This window comes from Salvelinus alpinus, chromosome 23, assembly GCF_045679555.1.
Source record: "Salvelinus alpinus chromosome 23, SLU_Salpinus.1, whole genome shotgun sequence".
NCBI classification, from domain to species: Eukaryota; Metazoa; Chordata; class Actinopteri; order Salmoniformes; family Salmonidae; genus Salvelinus; species Salvelinus alpinus.
This window is the reverse complement of record NC_092108.1, coordinates 25,678,550-25,702,515: the sequence shown is the minus strand read 5'-3', so window position 1 is coordinate 25,702,515 and position 23,966 is coordinate 25,678,550. Positions and strand designations below refer to the sequence as shown.

Here is a 23,966-nt window from a genome sequence, read left to right as displayed (position 1 = left end):
GTGTGTGTGTGTGTGTGTGTGTGTGTGTGTGTGTGTGTGTGTGTGTGTGTGTGTGTGTGTGTGTGTGCGTGTGCCTGTGCCTATGTGTGTGGCGTCTTACCCGGACCAGGTCCTGGGGGAACTCTCCTCTGGAGTTCTCTGGGACGTTGATTGGGGGGATTACCCAGTCCCTTTTCATGCGTTTGAGCTGGCCCACGGAGCTGCTGTCTGTCTGCCGCGATGGGAACCAGATCTCCTGGAGACCCTGGGACAGAGCTGGGGGAGCTGGGATATCTTGAACCTGGAGGAGAGAAATAACATCTGTTTACCAAATTGACACATGTAAAAACCAATGGCTTTAGGTATACTTTTTATACAGTAGCCAGAAGACAAATTATCTTTACCTACCAATGAAGTTATGGAAATAATTCAAGAGAATGCAAATTCTTGACAGCCTAAAACTGTTTTTTGGTAATATCATTTTACATGCTTTGTTAATATCAAACATTTACATGCTTTGCAAGAATAATGATTTCCTTAATAAACCTGTTTACATGGACACATCTGAAATCAGGCTACCTGATAGGACTGATAAATGCAGAAAATCGGCAATCAAAATAAACGTTCACTCGGGCATAACAAGAGGGAGGCTCGCTCGGCTGGTGTTAGAACATGCACAGATCAAATACACAGCTTGAATTCAGATTAAGGTGTTTACATTTCCTAATACTTCCAAAGATTGCTCAGAAAACCAGGTGTTTTAATCGGCGTATGCTGACTTCGATTATGACCTTAGGCCAATTAAGATGTTTACATGACTAAAGCTATACTCGACCTACTGTCATAATCAGTTTAATATCGAAATATTAGTGTTCATGTAAACATACTCATTGAACTATACCAGCTAGAGGACCCAACATAGGAGGGGGGAGGCTTTTTGATATGGTCATATTGTATTTTAGGATCTATTTCGTTTTTGAGAATTCAGTGAAGGCTAACATTGCCTCCATACGTGTGATGATGTTTTTGAACAGCCTCTCTTTCCAGGCTCTCTTCTCCATGGCTGGGAATGAGAGTAGTGTTTGAGATTCTTTGTCGAGGATCGTACTGTAGCCCCTCAGTTAGCTTTAAATCACAGACCTCCTCTCATGTCCTGATAAAAGCATGCATGCACGCACAGGCGCACACACACACACACACACACACACACACACACACACACACACACACACACACACACACACACACACACACACACACACACACACACACACACACACACACACACACACACACACACACACACACACAGGCTTCTAAAATGGATGTGCCATCCTCCCTTGGCTGTAATGAAAGTGATTTGAAACAAAGCAGGATGGTACCTGCAAGCCAGACTCTATATAGCCAGATGGCTCCATTTGCCTTCGCTGTTCCACAGAGAGAGAGACTGTTGGGAGAGAGACCCAAGTAGCTCCAGGGAAGTCACAATAACCTTGAATGCCCGATAGAAAATGTAAACAAGACGCTGGCAAACTTAGGTAGAACAGTCATCCTGCAGAAGAGTCACGCTTCAGAAAGTCCCTTCTTAACTCTCTCTCGTCCGTCTGTAATTACTGATCGTCAATTTGTTACACAATATCCAAAGTACTAAAACTAGCCTAAAGCCACAGTCTGTGCAAACAGCCAAATGAATTACAGTTTTGCCACGTTACAACACGAGGCCCATCCCACGCAGCCTCACCAAGCACGCAGCCCTCCCTGACCATCTGCGGAGTTGTCGGAGCGCCTCTACTAATCATGTTTGAAATCCGATTATGCTGCTTTCACACATTTGAAATGCAGAGAGGCAAGCGGACAGATAGCGGGGAACATGCATCAGAAATATCTATTACCCTATTAAACCGAAGGAGAGAGTGAGAGCGGTAATTATTTCTGACCTGGCGGCTGGAATGATGAATGGTGTGGAGGGTTTGCTTAGCAGTCTCAGCCCCAGCACAGTCACATCTATCTATCTCTGGAGAGTACTGGAGGTCTCTCTGCCCCCTACATCCTCTGACTGCTAGACTACACTTCAGTATCCCTGAGAGCTTGGGAGTGTTTGTGTACTGTGTGTGAGAGAGATTGTGGCTTTGTGTGTGTGTGTGTGTGTGTGTGTGTGTGTGTGTGTGTGTGTGTGTGTGTGTGTGTGTGTGTGTGTGTGTGTGTGTGTGTGTGTGTGTGTGTGTGTGTGTGTGTGTGTGTGTGTGTGTGTGTGTGGCTATAGACAAGTACAAAATCGCCCTCTCTAAAGCCTAGGGTAGGTCTTGGTTTTCAGCCTTGTGGTGATGTTTATGCTGATGGTCGTGGTGGTGGTAGGAAAGGTCACCCTAGGCTTTAGAGAGGGAGATTTTGTACTTGTCTATAGCCACACACACAGATAGTTAGATATATGTGACTGTGCTGGGGCTGAGACTGCTAAGCCAATCGTTACTTTTTCATTGATTAAAACATTCCCCTAGGGCCGATGCGTTCGCAGTGTTTGCAAATATATCATCTAACTGCTGATGTGATTAGGGATCGCATGATGATGATTCATGACAATCATTGCATTGGAGAGAGAACCACATAACCACACCAGTGTTTCCCCTATATTCATTTAACAATGGCGGGCCGCTGCTGCTAAATTGTGACCAGCTCTTCCGAAAAACATGATGTATTTGGTAAAACATTTTCATTGTCGACTAAAACCAGATATAAAGTATGTAGAAATTATAATGGAGCTATATTGTTTTATAAGTTATTATTTGGGTATGAGTTAACATAATATGAACTTTTAAAAGTGAGATTTTCACTGGACAGTTACTTTAAAACTGTTCATTTTCTCTCAGCCCCATGGCAAAATGTGTAGAATTGCAGGAAATTAGCTTTAAACCAGGAACATTTTGTCTCAGCAGAGGAGGGCATCAAACTATTTTGGTCATAGACCAAGTCATTGGCCACGTCCACTACCAACCCCCCAACCTCTCCCACCCCCCTTCACTAACTTTATATCTTAGGGGAAACCCTGACACGTGGTCCAATAAACTGGTGAGATTGATTTCTATATTCTATCATAGATTTGATTACTACCAATGTTCCCTCTAAACTGTGCGCGGGCGCACAGTAGCCCCGAGACTGCCGCGCAGCTCCAATGGACTGCCGCGCAGAATAAATACTGTATCAACCCACAAAGAGAAGCACTAGATTAAACTTCACAAAACTTTTTAGAGTGTTCCCTGTTAGTTAACACAATCAACGTTTCACTTTACTGTGGCAATGGTGATCGAATCAACTCAATATTAGCCACTTTCAATGCAACATACCGAAACAAAACAAACTATGCAAGAGATTTTGTTGTAGGCAGAATGCATTGGAGTAGGATTCTATTTCATTGACATGCACCACACAGCTCATACTGCGGCATAACCAATCAGAGCTGCAGTAGGCCTATATGCAAATAGATCATGCCATTTACTTTGACCTGGACAGTGTTTACAGCAGGACCTGCGTTTGTTTTGAGATCAAAGCTAGAGCTGCATATAGCCACGTGTGCACATTTTGTTCATTTCCTTTGCTAGTTAGTGAGTTATTAGCCCAGTTATAGATCATTTGTAGTCATCAATAGGGGAGGTATTGCTTCCTACAAGAGCACAAAACGTGTACATTTCTTGACATCTTTCAAAAGCTAGTCAGATAAAGAGCTTTTTTGATGTCTTAAAGGGGCAATGTTGCATTTTGAGACAAGCTTAAATAAGCTAAATAGCCAATAGGCAGAGGGTAGCATCATTTGTCTGATTCTCTGTAATAATGGTATGGGAATAATAATGCATTTTATTTTGTAAAGTGTTTTCTTGCATTAAACATCACCACCATTTTCAGTCACCTCTTTGTCAATTGTTTTTGATGATAGGACACTCTGGTATGCCTAGAATATGATTAAATAGCTACAGTAGCCTACATGGCAACTGTTAAAACTGTAACTTAAAGCGGTTACAGACTCAGTGTTCACAGTAAACACCCGCTGGAAGTTGCACAGAATTTTCACAATGTTCAAGTTTGCGCTCAGCAGACCTGCAATTTGCTCAGTGATGAGAAAAATTAGAGGGAACATTGATTACTACCATAATCATCCAGGCCAAAGCAACAACTGTCCATACAATCACATAGAAAACAACACAGACATCTAGGGTCAATCAGAGTCTTCTAAAATGGACATGATTACCCATGATGGTCTTCCTATTTCTATTTAAAAGCTACTGTGGCCAAGCCCCTTGTTTATCTGGCCTGGACAAGTGTACATTTCTCTTTAAATGAGCGACATGTGTGACTAATGGTGTCATTAAAATCACATACCTGCAGCAGTCACTGTGGTAAATGAGCATCAGCGCCCTAACAATGCTGTTTTCAAAACTCTCACTAAATCATCCCCTGTAGAAGTTTAATTTGAAACCACAAAATGCCTTCATTGCTGCTGCTGCTGCTGTTGGCCCACTGCACTCACACCAATTTGACATAACTGCAAAAATTTGCATTTAATCTGGAGGCTTATAAAAGAATGCACTCGCCTTTTATGTGATGTTTCGGAGAGGTGCTTTTGAAATGGGCTGCTTGTGCAGCTAATTTGTTCTGTATATGACTGGAGGAATGTATTTTCAGATGGTGTCTTTGTTGAACAAAGAGGCTCATTGTGCTGTACTTAAGAGGCATTCATTAACAATAAGAGTCCACAATGTATGAAGATCAGACAACGCAGACTTCAATAATTCAACCTAAAAATCGGAGAGAGAGAGAGAGAGAGAGAGAGAGAGAGAGAGAGAGAGAGAGAGAGAGAGAGAGAGAGAGAGAGAGAGAGAGAGAGAGAGAGCAAGACAGAGAGTTTAAATGTGAGTCTGTGCACTCTAGCCAATTAACACCATTCCAGCTAGTGAGAGAGACAGACTTTCACAGGTTATGACCATTGAACTGAACAGAAACACATAATCCAGCAGTGAGAATGAGGCTAGAAATACAAACACAGCCGTTTGAGCCTTGTTTCTCCTCATCTCCCTGTTCTCTCTCTCAATTACACACTTGATTACATAACCACATCACACGGCCTCTTTCATCTACAGAACATTGACTGAATGGCAGGATCTTTGAAGCCTAGAGACAGATGCTCCCTGTTCTCTGAATCACCACTAGGGGTGCACTGCAATGCACTACCCTCTGGTTGGATGACAATGATACAGTCATAAACATCGCCGCTGCCGCCACAAGGAAGCTGATTGAAATCAGTCTTTATGAGGAGCTATTCTGCATCTGTTGTGTGTGGCGCCGCTACTCACTGACCGTGTTGAGTATATGATTGTGCTCCCCTTTAAATTGACACATTACGTTTTAATTAGCAAGCATCCATCCCAGTCTCCCGGAACACCTGCTACAATTTAGGGAACAAATCATCTGTGAATGCTCCGGCACGGCTAATAAGAGGAAGGAATTAGATGCAGGGGCGGATTTGGAATTGGAACATTCCACATTCCACAATGCTACCCGAAGTCACAAATAATCAAGAAACATTAGAGAGAGAGAGGAGAGGGTGGAAAGGAGAGAGGATGTGTGCGGAGGTGTTGGACGTACCTGTTGGCTCTGGCCTATAGGTGGCGTTAATCTCACTTGGGTCTGCCATTGCTGCTGATTGGTCTCGTCCCTGGCCACGATCACTAGGGGCACCGCCCGGAGGGTGGACACGGTCAAGGGCCTGAGGGCGTAGACCACTCCGTCAGCCTCTATACGGAAGTCGAACGGGTTACTGCACTCGAACTGCACCAGTCCACCTTGGCCGCAGTTCACAAACTTCACTGTAAGAGAAAGAGGGAGAGAAGAGACAGAACATCAGATTGAAGCTGAGGCAACCAGGGAGAGAGAAAGACAGTGAGTAGACACTCAGACAGAAAGACGGACATCCAGATAGACAGGGGCCCTCCTCCCACACCACTCCCAGTCTGTGTGGTATAGTCCACAAAGGTTCTCCAATTCCTCCTAAAACTCATACATAATGTATTTCAAGCTGTGCCCCAAAAGTATTGTTTAAAACTGGTGCAGTAGAAAGAGAGAAGGAGAAAGTGAGAGAAAAAATAGAAAAAGAAAGAAAGCAAAAGGGAAATGATACACCCCTGAAGGGCACTTGCTGAATCACAACGAATATATCTAAAATACCAAAACATTGTTTTTTTAAACTGATGTGCCAATTAGACTGTGGCTAAATGCACTGTTGTGTCTGGGTAAATAGAAGCACCAGCTTAAATAAATAAGAGGGGAATCATTTACATAGGTTCCAGACTTTTTCTTATTGCTTTTACCTCAAGATGTTGCATGCCAGCTTCTCCCCAATAACAAACACGTATGCTTTGCCGTGGTCGGCTAGCAATCCTGACTCTCAGGGAGTGAGAAGTGTGTGATGTTTATTTCATCAGTGTGTACACATACATATACACACAGCTGCAGTGACACACACACACACATACACAGCTCATTGGAGCTCTAGTACACAGTCCCAGAGCACTTCAGTGGCAGTGGTCTAACATTGGTTCATGTTTCAGGTGAGTGACAGTGCATCTCAAACACCACACCTGCACCTACACACACACACACACACACACACACACACACACACACACACACACACACACACACACACACACACACACACACACACACACACACACACACACACAGTTCTACTCGTTTAAACACACATAAACAAACATCTATGCACACACACACACACACAGAGAGAACAGAAAAACAGCCAGCATACAGATAATACTGAAACTCCTCCAAGCTAAAGTGATCAGATGTAAATATATATAATTTCTATGTAGGCTGCACCGATGCCATTTTAAATTATTAAACCAGACGGCAAATTACTTAACAAAAGCCTTGAAGAAGGACATCTAATCTCCCATTCTTGTATTACCTTGAGGACAGACAGAGCTACAGAGAGCTGCGATTTCAGTGGGACTTTACACAGGGAGCACAGCAGTGGGAGGGAGCACATCACATGTGGGCCTGTGGAGGGAGGGAGGTTGAGCCCTGGCTCTGAACAAGAACTAAGGTTTAACCCCTGGCCCTATTGACGGGGTGCTGATCAGGGATGTTGGAGTGTGAAAAGCAAAATAGGAGCTACAATTCTTTGGTGCACGCACGCACGCACACCGAAATACAATTCACCACCTACTAATAACAACCTTTCAGTGACAGAAATAATTAAAACTGTCTTGCTAGTTAAACTAAAGAGAATGTATTTTGTGTTCACTTGCATCCGGCTCTCAAAATAATACACAACATGTACCAGAACCTTTCTACAGTGGCTTGTGAAAGTATTCACCCCCCTTGGCATTTTTCCTATTTTGTTGCCTTACAACCTGGAATTGAAATAGATTTTGGGGGGGTTTGTATCATTTGATTTACACAACATGCCTACCACTTTGAAGATACAAAATATTTTTAATTGTGAAACAAACAAGAAATAAGACAAAAAAACTGAAAACTGGAGCGTACAATACTTTGTAGAGCCACCTTTTGCAGTAATTACAGCTGCAAGTCTCTTGAGGTATGACTCTATAAGCTTGGCACATCTAGCCACTGGGATTTTTGCCCATTCTTCAAGGCAAACTGCTCCAACTCCTTCAAGTTGGATGTGTTCCGCTGTTGTACAGCAATCTTTAAGTCATACCACAGATTCTCAATTGGATTGAGGTCTGGGCTTTGACTAGGCCATTCCAAGACATTTAAATGTTTCCCCTTAAACCACTCGAGTGTTGCTTTAGCAGTATGCTTAGGGTCATTGTCCTGCTGGAAGGTGAACCTCCGTCCCAGTCTCAAATCTCTGGAAGACTAAAACAGGTTTCCCTCAAGAATTTCCCTGTATTTAGCGGCATCCATCATTCCTTCAATTCTGACCAGTTTCCCAGTCCCTGCCGATGAAAAACATCCCAACAGCATGTTGCCACCACCATGCTTCACTGTGGGGATGGTGTTCTCGGGGTGATGAGAGGTGTTGGGTTTGTGCCAGACATAGCGTTTTCCTTGATGGCCAAAAAGCTCAATTTTAGTTTCATCTGACCAGAGTACCTTCTTCCATATGTTTGCGGAGTCTCCCACATGCCTTTTGGCGAACACCAAACGTGTTTGCTTATTTTTTCTTTTAGCAATGGCTTTTTTTCTGGTCACTTCCATAAAGCCCAGCTCTGTGGAGTATACGGCTTAAATTTGTCCTATGGACAGATACTCCAATCTCCACTGTGGAGCTTTGCAGCTCCTTCAGGGTTATCTTTGGTCTCTTTTTTGCCTCTCTGATTAATGCACTCCTTGCCTGGTCTGTGAGTTTTGGTGGGCGGCACTCTCTTGGCAGGTTTGTTGTGGTGCCATATTCTTAAAAAAAAAATTATAATGGATTTAATGGTGCTCCGTGGGATGTTCAAAGTTTCAGATATTTTTTTATAACCCAACCCTGATCTCTACTTCTCCACAACTTTGTCCCTGACCTGTTTAGAAAGCTCTTTTGTCTTCATGGTGTCGCTTGCTTGGTGGTGCCCCTTGCTTAGTGGTGTTGCAGACTCTGGGGCCTTTTAGAACAGGTGTATATACTAAGATCATTTGACAGATCATGTGACAATTAGATTGCACACAGATGGACTTTATTTAGGGGGATAAATACTTTTTCAAGACACTGCATTATGGAACATAAAGCACAATGGCTAAACCACCACAGCAGGTGACGGAGCCATTTTCCCAATGGCAAAGTATTGTGAAATTGTGAAAATGGGCAAAGCGTAAAGAGAGGTTAACCTCTAACGAGCCTCTACCCCGGGTCCGGGATCACCCCTCACCCCCCCACACACTGATTAGCATAGCTAGCATAGCTTCACAAGTAGATAGTAGCATCTAAATATCATTAAATCACAAGTCCAAGACACCAGATGAAAGATACAGATCTTGTGAATAAAGCCACCATTTCAGATTTTTAAAATGTTTTACAGGGAAGACAAAATATGTAAATCTATTAGCTAAACACGTTAGCAAAATACACCACTTTTCTAACTCCATCAGTTTCTTACTACTTCAGGTGCTATCACCAATTCGGCTAAACTAAGATATTGATAGCCACTAACAAAGAAAAAACCTCTTCAGATGACAGTCTGATAACATATTTATGGTATAGGATAGGTTTTGTTAGAAAAAAGTGCATATTTCAGGTAGAAATCACAGTTTACAATTGCACCTACCATCACAAGACGACTAGAATTACTATAGAGAGCAACGTGTATGACCAATTTACTCTTAATAAAACATTTCATAAGAATAGACAAAGCATAGCAATGGAAAGACCCAGATCTTGTGATTCCAGACAATATTTCAGATTTTCTAAGCGTTTTTCAGCGAAAACACAATAAATCGATAAGTTAGCATACCACATGTGCAAACGTTACCAGAGCATCGATTCCAGCCAAAGAGCGCTATAACGTAATCACCGCCAAAATATATACATTTTTTCACTAACCTTCTCAGAATTCTTCCGATGACACTCCTGTAACATCATTTTACAACATACATATACAGTTTGTTCGAAAAGGTGCATATTTAGCCATACAAAACCGTGGTTACACAATAAAAATACTAGGAAATCAAGCCTCAATATGTCTGACGTCATCTATCAGAGTGATCTAGTTTAATTGAAAGCTAATCATATACTTGACTAAAAAATACAGGGTTGACAGGAATCGAAAGACAAATTAGTTCTTAATGCAACCGCTGATTTACATTTTTTAAATTATCCTTACTTTTCAATACAGGTTGCGCCAAGCGAAGCTATAGCAAACAAGATGGCGACATAAACGTTTAACATTTATCGACAGAAACACGATTTATCATCATAAATTGTTCTTACTGTGAGCTGTTCTTCCATCAGAATCTTGGGCAAAGAATCCTTTCTTGGGTCGAATCTTCTTTTGGTCGATAGATGTCCTCTGTCCTTCGAAATATCCACTAACGATCGAACGGGACCCCGAAACGTGTCCAAAGTTTCAGAGTGCACAACAAAGAAATTCCTCAAAATCGCACTAAACGGATATAAATTGCTATAAAACGGTTCAAATTAACTACATTATGATGTTTTTAACAACTATAACGACTGAAAACATGACCAGAGAAATATCACTCTCTAAAAAACGATTTGGAAGGAGGCAGGTCTGATGTCCATTTTGCGCATGACGCATGCAGGGAGAGAGCGGTACTTCTACGTTTTCGTGTTTTATAGTGGCTGTGATTGTGCAATAGACTCCATTCAAAACGTGATGACGTACAGACACCCAGAGGAAGACTTAGGCAGTGTCGGTTTCTTCATAGCATTCACTGTCGCCTTAAAAACAGACTCCAGATCAGGGGTAAAAATTTCTGAAATCTGACCCCTGTCATGAAAAGTGCTGTAGATATTGTTCTGTACCACTCAGAGACAAAATTCCAACGGCTATAGAAACTAGAAAGTGTTTTCTATCCAATAATAACAATAATATGCATATTGTACGATCAAGAATTTAGCACGAGGCAGTTTAATTTGGAGACCCAAATATGCTAATGCGGAACAGCACCCCCTATAGTTCCAAGAAGTTACAAACATTCACTTGATCTGACTGTTGACTTTCACAGTGGACACAAAGTTATCCAGTGAAGTGTACCTTACTGAATGAACCACCATATCCTCACAAAAAGAGACCCGAACTACAGGCATTTTCTATGTACTGTATAAAGAAATGCATAACAGAAGAGAGTAGAGAGACACCTAGAGATAGATAGAGAGAAGAGAGAAAATAATGAGGGTTCTAATCAATTAATACTGTACAAGCACTAAGCCTTGTTGGTTGAAAATAAAACACTGAACTAAAATGTATTCAGAGGGTTCTCAACAAGATGAATGAAAATACAATCCTGCTTTACTTCATCACGTTCGTAGAGAGGGAGGGAGAAACTGTTGAAAGGGCCCTGGATGCAACCCTTTACACTGTGCTACAGTTAACGCAGCACATCTGCAAAACAAAGCCATAGCAGTGCACTGATCTGCTGCACCTGAGGAATTGCCATTCATCTAAATATTGATGAAAAGCACACAAAGGTGTCTCAGAGAGTGGCTCGGCATTGTGGGGGAAAGAAGCAAAGTGAACACTATGAAATTAAGATATACAAGAATAAACAGAGGAGTATCTATCCTATGCCTATATGCTGGAACATACTAAGTGCCTATATATTGATCTGCACACTGCTCAGAGCAACCTCATCCAATTCGTTTTTTTCTGTCTGTTTGAACCTGGCAAGCCAACTTCAGAGCGCGATGTGACCTTGGTTAGCTGAAGTTGTTTCCTTCCAGCCTTCAGGCAATCACCTCCACAGCACTAGTCCGTCTGATGCTCAGACACATACAGAATACAGAGAGAAGTGTCAGAACAGCTCAGCTCACAATGACAGCTTCTACTGGGTGGATGAGACTTGAGAGACAACATATCGTTGAAGGGAGAGGTGGCACAATCTACTTCACACACTCTATTCTTAAATTAGGTATATTGATTGGTTGGCTAAAGTGCTTTGTGCTTTACTTATTAACCTATAAGATCAAATAAATACATTTGATTTGATTTGATCAAAGAGATGATAGATCCAATAAATGTTTTGATCTAAATCAACCCAAAACCATGTACTGTACACATTCTATATGTATGCACCTGGATGGAACATATGCTGATTTGTGTAGTGAGCACACAGTTTGAGAGAGAGAGAGAGAGAGAGAGAGAGAGAGAGAGAGAGAGAGAGAGAGAGAGAGAGAGAGAGAGAGAGAGAGAGAGAGAGAGAGAGAGAGAGAGAGAGAGAGAGAGAGAGAGAGAGAGAGAGAGAGAGAGAGAGAGAGAGAGAGAGAGAGAGAGAGAGAGAGAGAGAGAGAGAGAGAGAGAATGAGTGGGTGGTTGGGATTGGCCTCTTTATATTGCTTCATCTTAATTAGCATTTATGGGGCTGCTCTAGCTGCTGAGCCTAGCTCAAAGATTTTTGTTCTTCAGGTGAAGGATAAATACAAACAAGGCTGCATTGTTCCATGTTCCATGTGAGGGTAGACAGTGTGTGTGTGCGTGCGTGCGTGCGTGTATTCTCTCGTGGACAGACTACATAAACATAAATGGTACCGTAAATCTGTCATGATACAATGGAATGCATGAGATAACGAGCACCATTAGGTCTTGGATTTCAGAAGGAGATAGGACAGTTGGTGCAGATGGGACAGTTGCAAAGAGAGAAGGTAGAGCTTTTCTTTCCGGTTCCGATCCTCCTTGTCTCTCTTCTTTTAACACGCATAGACCCAGAACTTAATTGAGCATCTGACCAATTACGCAAGACTTTAGTTCTGTGTTAACTGATATTAGTGTGTATGTAATACCCTGGGTTAGCCTACACTCGACTATAGTGGTTTCCTTGTGAGTCTTTGAGGCACCGAGGCCTGTTGTTTGGCTGCTGAGCTGAGCTCCTGTTCCCTAGCTCGGTCTGAGATTTGGCCATGTGAACACCTCTGGGAGGCCCTTCAGCAACCAGGCGCCATGGCAATCGCTGTGCAAATTCCCAGCAGGCAGCACAAATTCCAATAATAATGAATGGGGATGTCCAGCGTGTGTCTATTCATTTATCATGGCCAGCTCCCCAACCCCCATAGCCCATAGGAGACCAGAGCAGCATTTACTGTACTAACCCTGGATGTTCCAGTTTATCTACAGTATATCTAGATTTATTAGCTCCCGGAGGTATAACGAAACTGAAAGAGATCCTTGCTGCCACCACCACCACCTCGGCATATCAGACATGTCGTCATGGCCACAAGGCCAGGGAGATAAAGGCCTTTGGTTTGGACAGAAATGCCGATGCAGCAGAGAGAGGGGTATATACTGCTGCTGCTGCTGCTACTACTGCTGCTGGGGGGAAGAAAGCGGGCCAGTCAGCAGAAAGGCCAGTCCAACTAATGCCCCACGCCGGGGCCCAAAATTACCTCTGACTCAACGAGCCCATTCACAGGCTTATAGAAACCCTCGTAGCTGACTAACAACACAAAAACCACAGCTAACCTTCCCAATGTGTCACTCTTTTGTCTGTCTCCATCACGTGCTGCTGCTTATAGAGAGGCACAAATACAGAGAGCAGATAGAGAGAGAACAGAGAGAGAGAAAGAAAGAGAGAGGGATACATCATTTGGTTAATTTGCAGCGTTCTCGAGAACGTCACAAGGAACAGTTGTAAAAAAAAAAAAAACGCAATCAGATGCAGCATATCTCACAGTGGGAACACATAAAGAGGCTGTCCGTGGTAGCCTAACGTCAAGAGAGTACATCAAATGTTCCAGCCTATACCTTTTTATGCCTGTCTGCAAATCCAAATCCAGTAAGCTTGTAAAAAGCTCAAGGTCCCTGTAATGAGCTGTAAATGTGACAAGGCAGAAGCACCACGTCATGTGGTTCGTCCTGATATTTCCATCATTCATCTCCAGCTGGTGATGTCACTGACAGGTGTGAAATACTCAGCATAGGTGTTTCATCAGTCACATAACAGAAATGCAGACCCCGGCGAATGCTCCAGAGGCAATTCCATCGGGCAAATGCCTGGACGCCACTGACAAAATGCATTATTCACGAACACAGTTCACCAAATCTAATTCATGCTCCAACGCTGGCCCTAGCTGACTGCATTGGAGATGAGGAAATGCAATACAGAAAATAGGTTCAAAATTAGCTGTGCTCGGTAGAACGTACATGCAAGAGGACGTTGATTACGAGATGGTCGCTAAACTGTAGCTGATCCACGTCGCACTTCAGTGTCTTAATTCAAATTAAAGTGCTAAGAAAGTCACTCTGCTATTGGAAAATATAACAGGGGCTAAATGAATGAATGGCAATTCATGTGACACAAAATGTCATGTGAAATTAGGACTGTATACTATATACACCGAACGTACAAAACATTAGGAACACCTTCCTAATATTGTCTGGATGTCCTTTGGGTCGTGGATAATTCTTGATAAAAACGGGAAATTGTTGAGAATGAAAAACCCAGCAGCGTTGCAGTTCTTGACACACTTAAACTGTTGCGCCTGGCAGCTACTACCATACCTCGTTCAAAGGCACTTAAATCTTTTGTCTTGCCCATTCACCCTCTGAATGGTACACATATCCAATCCATGTCTCAATTGTCTCAATGCTTAAAAATCCTTCTTTAACCTGTCTCCTCCCCTTTATCTACACTGATTGAAGTGGAATCAATAAGGGATCATATCTTTCACCTGGATTCACCTGGTCAGTCTATGTCATGGAAAGTTTATTCCAGTCTATGTCATGGAAAGTTTATTCCAGTCTATGTCATGGAAAGTTTATTCCAGTCTATGTCATGGAAAGTTTATTCCAGTCTATGTCATGGAAAGTTTATTCCAGTCTATGTCATGGAAAGTTTATTCCAGTCTATGTCATGGAAAGTTTATTCCAGTCTATGTCATGGAAAGTTTATTCCAGTCTATGTCATGGAAAGTTTATTCCAGTCTATGTCATGGAAAGTGATTGCACTTCGTCTTTTCTACTATGGCGTAATACCTTTCACAATATTTCATCCTATAATTAGCCAATTATTATGTAAAATCAAAAGGAACACCATACGAATGCTTTTAAAATATCAAAGCTGGATACTACCCATAATTATGCATGTCTGTGTACTTCATTCACATGTAGGTGGTGTTTAAGCATTTACTATGAATACATTTTCTACAGTCTCAAGGGTAATTAGCAAACAACTTCCATTTTAGCTGGTAAGCCTCTTTAGCTTAGTTTTTTCTCAAACTCTGTCGACCATCTTAAGAATCTAAAAACCCATTTATTGTGAGGGAGATGAGGCTTGAGCAGCAATAACCCTGTGTTCAGTAAAATGAAGCTCTTGAGAGAAAGTAAACAGTTTACAGTTGATGTCTGGATGGTAGGATGATGAGGTTGGGCTTTGCCAGACTTCAGCCTTGCTTGAAGGGGTTTTACTAATGCAGTGCACTTCAAACACCATGGAGATCCATGTGTTTAAGGCTCTGACTAAAATATGTACAGGATTCACATGAAAGAAACATGGGGAAATGTCGACTTTCTCCAATAATGTCTTTCTGCTAAATAAACATGTAAAGAGGGAAAGGGCTATGAAGTCACACCGGCTACACTATAGCCAGCAGCCTTACATTCTTGTGGTGACCAACACCCACAACAATTACGTGTTATTGCAGAAGACATAGTCCCCTTCTGAAACAGAGGCTTCAATTAAAGGATGAAAACACTCTAACAAATTGCAACGATACCACCTTTCTTTATTATGCTCGCCCACACTGGCACAAACACACACAAAGAAACACAACCAGCACAAGCAGCATCATCATAGCAGCGAGCAGCAATATCCTATGCAGGTCCCTTTTAATCTCAGATAGACTGACCCATGGCCTCTCTGGATATGCTAAACAGACCCCCCGTCCCGTCCCGAGGGAATAAAACTAGCCTTCTTCCATAAATGAGATTCTCTCCTGTTCTCCTTTCTCTTTACACTTAAAAGTTCTCTCACATCTTCATATGCCCATTTGCTCTCTTGGGGGCTAGCGGACCTGTCTGACAGTCGTTGTATTGGGAGAACACTAACAAGGTAAGATGATCGACTGCCTGCCAGTGCCCAACAGCCACTTCCATTTACTTCACTGAGAGGGAGATGCATCTAGCTTCTCTGGATCTGGCCCATTAAGGTACAAAGGCCCTGTGTTGTTCTGGCTAAACTGCAGAAATTAGTCTTAGCTAGCTATATCTCCTCTGGGTTACAGTATCGTCATCATAATATGAAGGGGTTGTATTGTCATTGTGAAGACTCTGAGGCGAATCAAAGGGTTGTTAGCTGTTGTGTTCTAACTGCTGTTTTCTACAGCTAGCATGTCAAAATTAGCCTTAGTCTTCTCCTTGTTAGGCTACATCATCATATGAGAACCTCTTATTATGAAGGCTGAAGAGCTTTTGAAGAGCTTTTAGTCACGGAATGAAATGCTGCCTGTTAGCTGCTGATAGACGAGGAAAGTTCTGACTGGTCTAAACGGGTCACTTTGAAAGACTCAAGGAGATACCACATATTTAGAAGTCCATCAGTCTTTGTTGGGTAAATTTGATTATTCTAGTGTGTGTTTTCTGGTGCCACATCGTCTTGCGCCTAGCGTCTCGCTGGATTACTGTGTCATTGGAGCCAACAGCTGATAATGGCTAAGCTACATCCTTCTATACTAATCAGCAACATAGCTACTGGGATTTGGGTTTTGCGAGCGGAGTGATCAGGACGGCCGCTTGATACAGCGGCTCAGGCTTTAGGATGATATTAAACTGACCACATTATTAACAGGATGTCAAGTAGCTCCCTACAGCTCTTTATGAAGACGTTAGCATGGCTAGCTAGTAGCTAACTCAATGCTAATACATACAGGTTAATGGAGAATATCAGATAAATACGACAATATTACACTCGTTTTAACTGCTAGGGAGCCAACACTTCTTACCACTGTCTTTCATTCTGCTTAGAAGAGTCCTGAATTTCTTCTGACCACGTGAAACGGTCAGATCACGCATTGAAGAAATAATACCCACTTCTTTGAAGGAGATCACCAGTAGCATACCATAACCGCTAGCATGTTTCACATCTCCTTCGCTCTCTCTGAGATCAAAGCGAGATAATGAAAACCTATTTCTTTGAACAATTAAAACTGTAGTTTTAACTGTAAACGATTATGGGGCTAACAGAGGGGCCAGTGTGTGTGTCCATATAAAACCACTCTAACCTCTCCTCCCGTTGGAATCTATCTGACTGTAGCTGCCTGGGCCGGCACTGCCCAGAACCCTTCGGACAACGTTAAATCAATGTTATTAGAAATAAAACTGTTTAACTTTGTGTCTTTAACAGCCGTCCTTTAGCTCCCCCTCCCATAAAGGTCATCCAGTTTTAATTGCTCTCTACCCTTGTTCAATTTTTAACTGCTGAACATTGCTCAATTTGTCCAATCTGCAGGCTAACACCTTCCATGAGAGAGGGATGGAGGGAGTGAGTGAGGGAAGGAGGGAAAGAAGAGGAGGGCAAGGAAAAGCAATCTATGTGAGGATAGATCTCAGAGGGGCGGATCCTAAGACGCCTTTTCAAAATCAGATTATGAATAATAAGCCACTTTCAGTGTCCACATTCATTGGAACTTACTGCAGCAGCGTGTATAACCAAGGTTATTTCCCAGTGACCATACAGTGAAGGGAAACACATTTGTCCAACGTTACACAGCTTTCTGCATCCTTTTCAGCTGGGCTACAGTACTGTTAAAGTGCCATTACTTCTGAGGCACTGAGAATTTGACACAGGTCAGCCCTGGAATGGAAGGCTGGGAAAAATTCAGGAAATACTGTGCCAATGGAAAAGAACAATAGACAATAGAAATACAATTTTGCCAAAGCTAATGAATGTGAAATGAACTTTAGATTCACCGTCAACATAAAATGATGTTATTATTTCACTCACAAAACATATTGAAACAAACAGACACCCACACAAACAAAAATAGAGCCAACAGTCTCACTCTCACATATAGACACACAGCACCACTGACATCCAATTTTCTAAAACATGGAAGGAAGTGAAAAGCTTTTACCCTTAACTCTGCACTGAAATAACTGAAATCACCTTTTGAAAACCACTCTGGTACAATATAAGGGCCATTACTGAGTCCACTCAGATGGAGTAACACGGTAAAAGCAACAAAAAAAAACTATAAACATGGTAAAAGCAGTTCAAACAGGTCCTATACCTGTATAAGACCTTACTTTAATATACCAGTACTCTAACTGCACTCAGAACATGGGGCTCTCATATAAAACCTTGAAAGAAGAAGGCCAGCCATCAACCTTGCTATCATCAGCTGATCAGTTAAAACCCTGCTGAGGAAGGCAGGGTCCAGGGCTAGAAATGGAGCCAGGCAGAGAGAGGGAACATATTTCTGTTGGCTGCATTGCTGGATCACGAGGGGGCTGGCCACTAAAGTGCCTGAGTGCAACCTGTAATGGGGCATTAGCTGGGGCTTTTGATCTGAAACCCAGGACTTCAAAGCTATTCTTTTTATCCCCTTGATCATTTGTTAGAATGCCTCTGTCATAAAAAAACGCTGTGGCCGAGAGAAAACAATGAGTGCTGAGGTCTCCAATGTGGGCATGTTTTAATTGGGGCTCGTACGTTTTTTAAATCATCACTCCAGTCAATCAAAAAGGGGGCTGTCACCGGGTTGTTCCTCACAGCAGGGTCTGGCTGGGAGTTGTAGTTTCCAACAGGCCAATATTCTTCATAGTTTAGTGCAGAAAACGTGACAATTAACTACAATGACCATAATCCATTGCGCGCCTACTTGTACAGTCAGTGTTTATTTTACACGTGCTATGGAAAAGAGACAGAAGAATGTGCAATTGAGGGATAGGGAGTAGTTGCTTCGCGATGGATCTCTACCAGAAAATACTAAGTCACGTGTCAAACTCATTCCACAGAGGGCCGAGTGTTTGCAGGTTTTTGCTCCTTCCTTGTACTTGATTTATGAATTAAGGTCTCTAATTAGTAAAAGAAGTCCCTTCACCTGGTTGTTTAGGTCTTAATTGAAAGGAAAAACCAAAAACCTGCAGACACTAGATCCTCCATGGAATGAGTTTGACCTCCCTAATCTAAGTATCTAGCAGTCATAAAAGTATGCCTTTACTTTGAAGAACTACTAAAATAGTGATTTTGTCAGACAGTATAGGCAGCAAGTCTATAGACATGAGATGATTACTTGGAATGAAATAATAAAGTCATCAAATAAAAACATTGTAATATACACAACAACTGAAATATTTGCTTAAAATAAAGTAATGTGATTAAATGATGGTCAATAAGTAATAAGCAGTAATGGGCAGTGACTACCGTCATGGGATGGCATTCAACCCACATAATGAATAGTGCATTTGTGACTCGTTTCAGGAAACTAGACATATGTCACGCGTCACTACTTCACAGGAGAGCTATTTGAACGTAAACTTTTTTTTAAATCAAAATGCGTTTTGGGGCAGAAATGCCTACTGGAACATGTGAACTTTCATGTGCCTTAATAACAAACTTGTATGCCATCTGTAAATACAATTGTTAAATTACAAGCCTAGTTGGTTTTGCCACAGAAAAAGTCAGCAACCTTCCCACTAGCCATGATTGGCTGAAATAATGAGTGGGCTAGAAATGCCTAGAGATGAGTTCGGATTGGTCTGCCATGTAGCAAGCTTCTGTCCATAAAATGAGCTGGTCAGTATGTGAAGGTAATCCTTTCTAACAGTGCTTTTTTGAAAGATATCACATAGTAGAACTGCATAAGTGTTGCTCTCCACTTTCTGGAGGACTGAGTTTTGAAATCAGTAGAAATAGAGTATGATAGCTAAGGAGATGGAGACAATTCCAGCGTTTGATTGCAAATATGCAGACGGAGTCAAAAAGAGAACACACAGAAGGCTGTTGTATAAAACGCCCGTCTCCGGATTACCTCTTCAAACTAAGGGCAACCATGGCATCCATAACAGAGAGGGAGAAGCATCCACCCATGTATACAGGTAAGATGATCTAGCTAGCTACATTTTCAGATATTACACGTTTCTAATTTTGTCAGAACGTTGTTTTCATTTCAAGTTAAAGTGTACTGTTAGCTAGCTAGCTAACGTTACATGTATGATCTGTGTAGTAATAGCCTAATTGTTAGCTACCTAACATTGAACCTGATTGATTAGCTACCTGCAGATTCATGCAGGGTAGTAACGTTATGAGTTGGGATTACGGTTCATTGTTTAGCTAGCTAGCTACATGTCTAAACAAAATACTCCACTATGCAAGTAACTATTTCAATAGAATGTTTATGATGTCACTTCGACAACTGTTGATAGATGTAGCTGGCAAATTCGCTCTGGCTATCTACTGTCACGCCCTGATCTGTTTCACCTGTCTTTGGGCTTGTCTCCACCCCCTTCCAGTTGTTGCCCATCTTCCCCATTACCCCTGTGTACCGTCCTCCTGGTTTTTGACCCTTGCCTGTCCTGACCCTCTACCTGCCCGCCTGACCACTCTGCCCGTCCCTGACCCTGAGCCTGCCTGCCGTCCTGTACCTTTGCTCCACCTCTATATTACTGAACTCTGCCTGTCCCTGACCCTGAGCCTGCCTGCCGTCCTGCATCTTTGCTCCAACTCTGGATTATCGACCCCTGCCTGCCTTGACCTGTCGTTTGCCTGCCCCTGGTGTTACAATAAACATTGTTACTTCGACATGGTCTGCATCTGGGTCTTACCGTATCCTGATAGTACGAACTGGCCATGACTGACCCAGCAGACCCGGGCCAGCTGCGCGACGCCATCTCCTCCCAAGGAGCCGCCATCGGGAGGCATGAGGAACTGCTTCGTGGCTTTATAGAGGGGATCCAAATGTTGGCTGTACGCCATGACCGGGCATTGAACAGTTTGCTGGAGCAATTCCGTGGGTTGTCTCGGAGGCAGCCTACCACGGTGGTAACCCTGCAGCTTCTCAGTGACTCAGCTGCTAGCAGCGCTGTCTCATTGGCCACTCCACCTTCTTGGGAGCCTCGTTTACCCCCCGCAGGTACGCTTCAATGGAGAGTCGAGCACCTGTTGGGCGATTCTAGCTCAGTGTGCCCTCATTTTCGAGCTTCAGCCCTCCTCCTTCCTCTCGGAATGCTCCAAGGTAGTCTATCTCATCATGCTGATGTCCGTGAGGGCTCTCACCTGGGCTACTGCTGTATGGGAACAGCAGCCGGCCATATGCGTTAGTCTGGAGGGGTTTGTGGAAGAGGTGTAGAAGTTTTTTTTAGCCCTGTTCTCCGGGAGAGAAGCTGCCCAGGAGCTAATCCAGCTTCGGCAAGACTCCTGCAGTGTGGCTGACTATGCGAGGGATTTCCGCACATTGGAGAGTGCTTGGAACCAGGAAGCACTGTTCGATATGTTCCTGCACGGTGTCTCGGAGGAGGTCAAGGACGAGCTTGCTGCTCGGGAGTTACCTATGGATCTCGATTCCCTCATCGCTTTGACTACCCGTATAGATGGGCGACTTCATGAATGTCAGAGGGAGAGGAAATTCAACTTCGCTCACGCGTCCAGGGATTCCACCTTGCCTCCGAGTCAATCCCGGAAGTGCCCGACGATCCCGTTGTCGAGAGAACCCGAGGCCTCCCGACCTGCCCCGAGAGTCGCCGGAGTCGGCTGAGTCACGCTTCCCGAGCATATGCACCTAGGTAGAGCTGGGCTATCGCCAGCGGAATGGCAATACAGGATCAACACGAAGAGTTGTCTGTATTGCGGGACTCGTGGTCATTTTGTGTCCTCTTGTCCTTTAACCTCTCTGGGATAGATGGGACGCTTGCGTCCCAACAGCCATGTCAAAATGTAGAGCGCCAAATTCAAAAAAATTATATAAAATTAAACTTGATTAAATCACACATATAAGATATCAAATTAAAGCTACACTCGTTGTGAATCCAGCCAACATGTCAGATTTCAAAAAGGCTTTTCGGCGAAAGCAAACGATGCTATTATCTGAGGATACACCATAGTAAACAGAGAGAGAAGCATATTTCAACCATGCCGGCGCTACTCAAAACGCAGAAATAAAATATAAAAAACGCATTACCTTTTATGAGATTCTTTTGTTGGCACTCCAATATGTCCCATAAACATCACAAGTGGTCCTTTAGTTCGATTAATTCCGTCCATATATATCCAAATTGTCCATTTATTTGGCGCCGTTGTACCAGGAAAAACAGCGTTCAATTTGAGCAAAATCACGACACAATATCTAACAAAAAATTACCTCTAAACTTTGCCAAAACATTTCAAAGTACTTTTGTAATACAGCTTAAGGTATTTGTAAACGTTAATAATCGATCAAATTGAAGACAGGTCAATCTGTTTTCAATACAGGATATCAACAAACTCACGGAACATTTCATTTCTTGCCCAAATCTCAAACATAAACAAACGACGTCACTCCACTTCCGGGTTAATATCGTTTTCACCTCACTATGAAAAAACCTTAACCATTTTCCATACAATGGCGACATCCAGTGGAAGCAGTAGAAACTGCGCATTTACTGATTAGAATTCTGGTTTGCCCAACACAATCCATTGAACATAGAGGAACTGAACAATAAAAAAGTTAGTCCTCAGGGTTTTGACTGCTATATAAGTTCTGTTATACTTACAGATATGATTCAAACTGTTTTAGAAACTTCAGAGTGTTTTCTATCCAAATCTACTAATTATATGCATATCTTATATTCTGGGGATGAGTAGCACGAAGTTGAAATTGCGCACGCTATTTTTCCCTAAGTGAAAACTCTGCACCCTATCCTAGAGAAGTTAAAGGGATCAGGCTCACTGGTAGGAGCGAGTACTCTGGTGGGACATATGGAGAACATTCCTGCTTCCCTTGCTTGCACCCATGTTCCTGCCATTCTGCTGTGGGGTAGCCAGTCTAAATCTCTTCGGGTCCTCATTGACTCTGGGGCCAAAGAGCCACCCTGGCTTCCGAGCTGAACATCCCCACTCAGCCCCTCTCCACTCCCATGGAGGTTAGAGTGCTCGACGGGTGCCCTATAGGCCGGGTCACTGATATTACCACTCCCATCAACCTACGGGTGTCAGGGAATCACAGCGAGACTATTCAAGTATCCTCAGATTCCTGTGGTATTGGGATTCTCCTGCCTCCAGCGACACAATCCCCTCATCAACTGGTCTACTGGTGACATCGCCACACTTATTGCCTGAAGTCAGCTCTGCCTGCCCCGGGATGTCTTCCTAGGGGCTTGTAAATTTCCCCTGACCTCTTCGCCAGCCCCGCAGAGTACCGGGACCTCCGGGAGGGGTTCAGTAAGGCCCGGGCCACTTCGCTTCCGCAGAACCGACTGGTGTCCAAGAAGGTCAAGCCTTAGGCACCGGCACGCCGCTATAGTGCCGCAGCTACACCCCTAGAAGCCAAGACCTTTCCCCCCCGCTCCAAGATCATTTGCCCCTCTGCTGTTCATCCTCTGTTGCCCCGTACCCTCCATATTTTTCCTACCTTTTCTGTGTCTAGAATGAAAACTATGTCTCACTGCCTCTTGTCTCCTGTTTCCAGTTCGTCTTGTTTGTCAAGCTTACCAGCGTTCATCCTGTCAGCTCCTGTCTTTTTCTCGTCCACCTGGTTTTTGACCCTTGCCTGTCCTGATCCTGTACCCGCCCGTCTGACCACTCTGCCCATCCATGACCCTGAGCCTGCCTGCCATCCTGTACTTATGCTCCACCTCTGGATTACTGAGGTCTGCCTGTCCCTGACCCTTTATTTATTTCATTTCACCTTTATTTACCAGGTAGGCTAGTTGAGAACAAGTTCTCATTTACAACTGCGACCTGGCCAAGATAAAGCAAAGCAGTGCGTCACAAACCACAACACAGAGTTACACATGGAATGAACAAACATACAGTCAACAATACAATAGAAAAGTCTATACACAGTGTGTGCAAATGAGGTAGGATAAGGGAGGTAAAGCAATAAATAGGCCATAGTGGTGAAATAATTACAATATAGCAATTAACTTTTTAGGGATAGGGGGCAGCATTTTCACTTTTGGATGAGTTGGTGCCCAAATTGAACGGCCTCCTACTCTGTCCCAGATCATAATATATGCATATTATTATTACTATTGGATAGAAAACACTCAGTTTCTAAAACTGTTTGAATTATGTCTGTGAGTATAACAGAACTCATATGGCAGTCAAACTTCCAAACAGGAAATGAAAATTCTGAAAAGGGTCGCTGTGAAAGTCATCGCCTATTC

At 43.0% G+C, this 23,966-nt stretch overlaps 1 protein-coding gene across 1 annotated transcript in view; it reads right to left on the bottom strand.

The window, feature by feature from the left end:
• Positions 1-23,966, bottom strand: part of LOC139550664 (cadherin-2-like) — a 114,020-nt gene that overhangs the window by 33,583 nt on the left and 56,471 nt on the right. Inside the window, exons 3-4 of the mRNA XM_071361690.1 lie at positions 5,614-5,834; positions 101-280 (exon numbers count right to left, since the gene is read on the bottom strand). Of these exons, the coding sequence (XP_071217791.1) occupies positions 101-280; positions 5,614-5,834 (401 nt within the window). The remainder of the gene's footprint in view (positions 1-100; positions 281-5,613; positions 5,835-23,966) is intronic.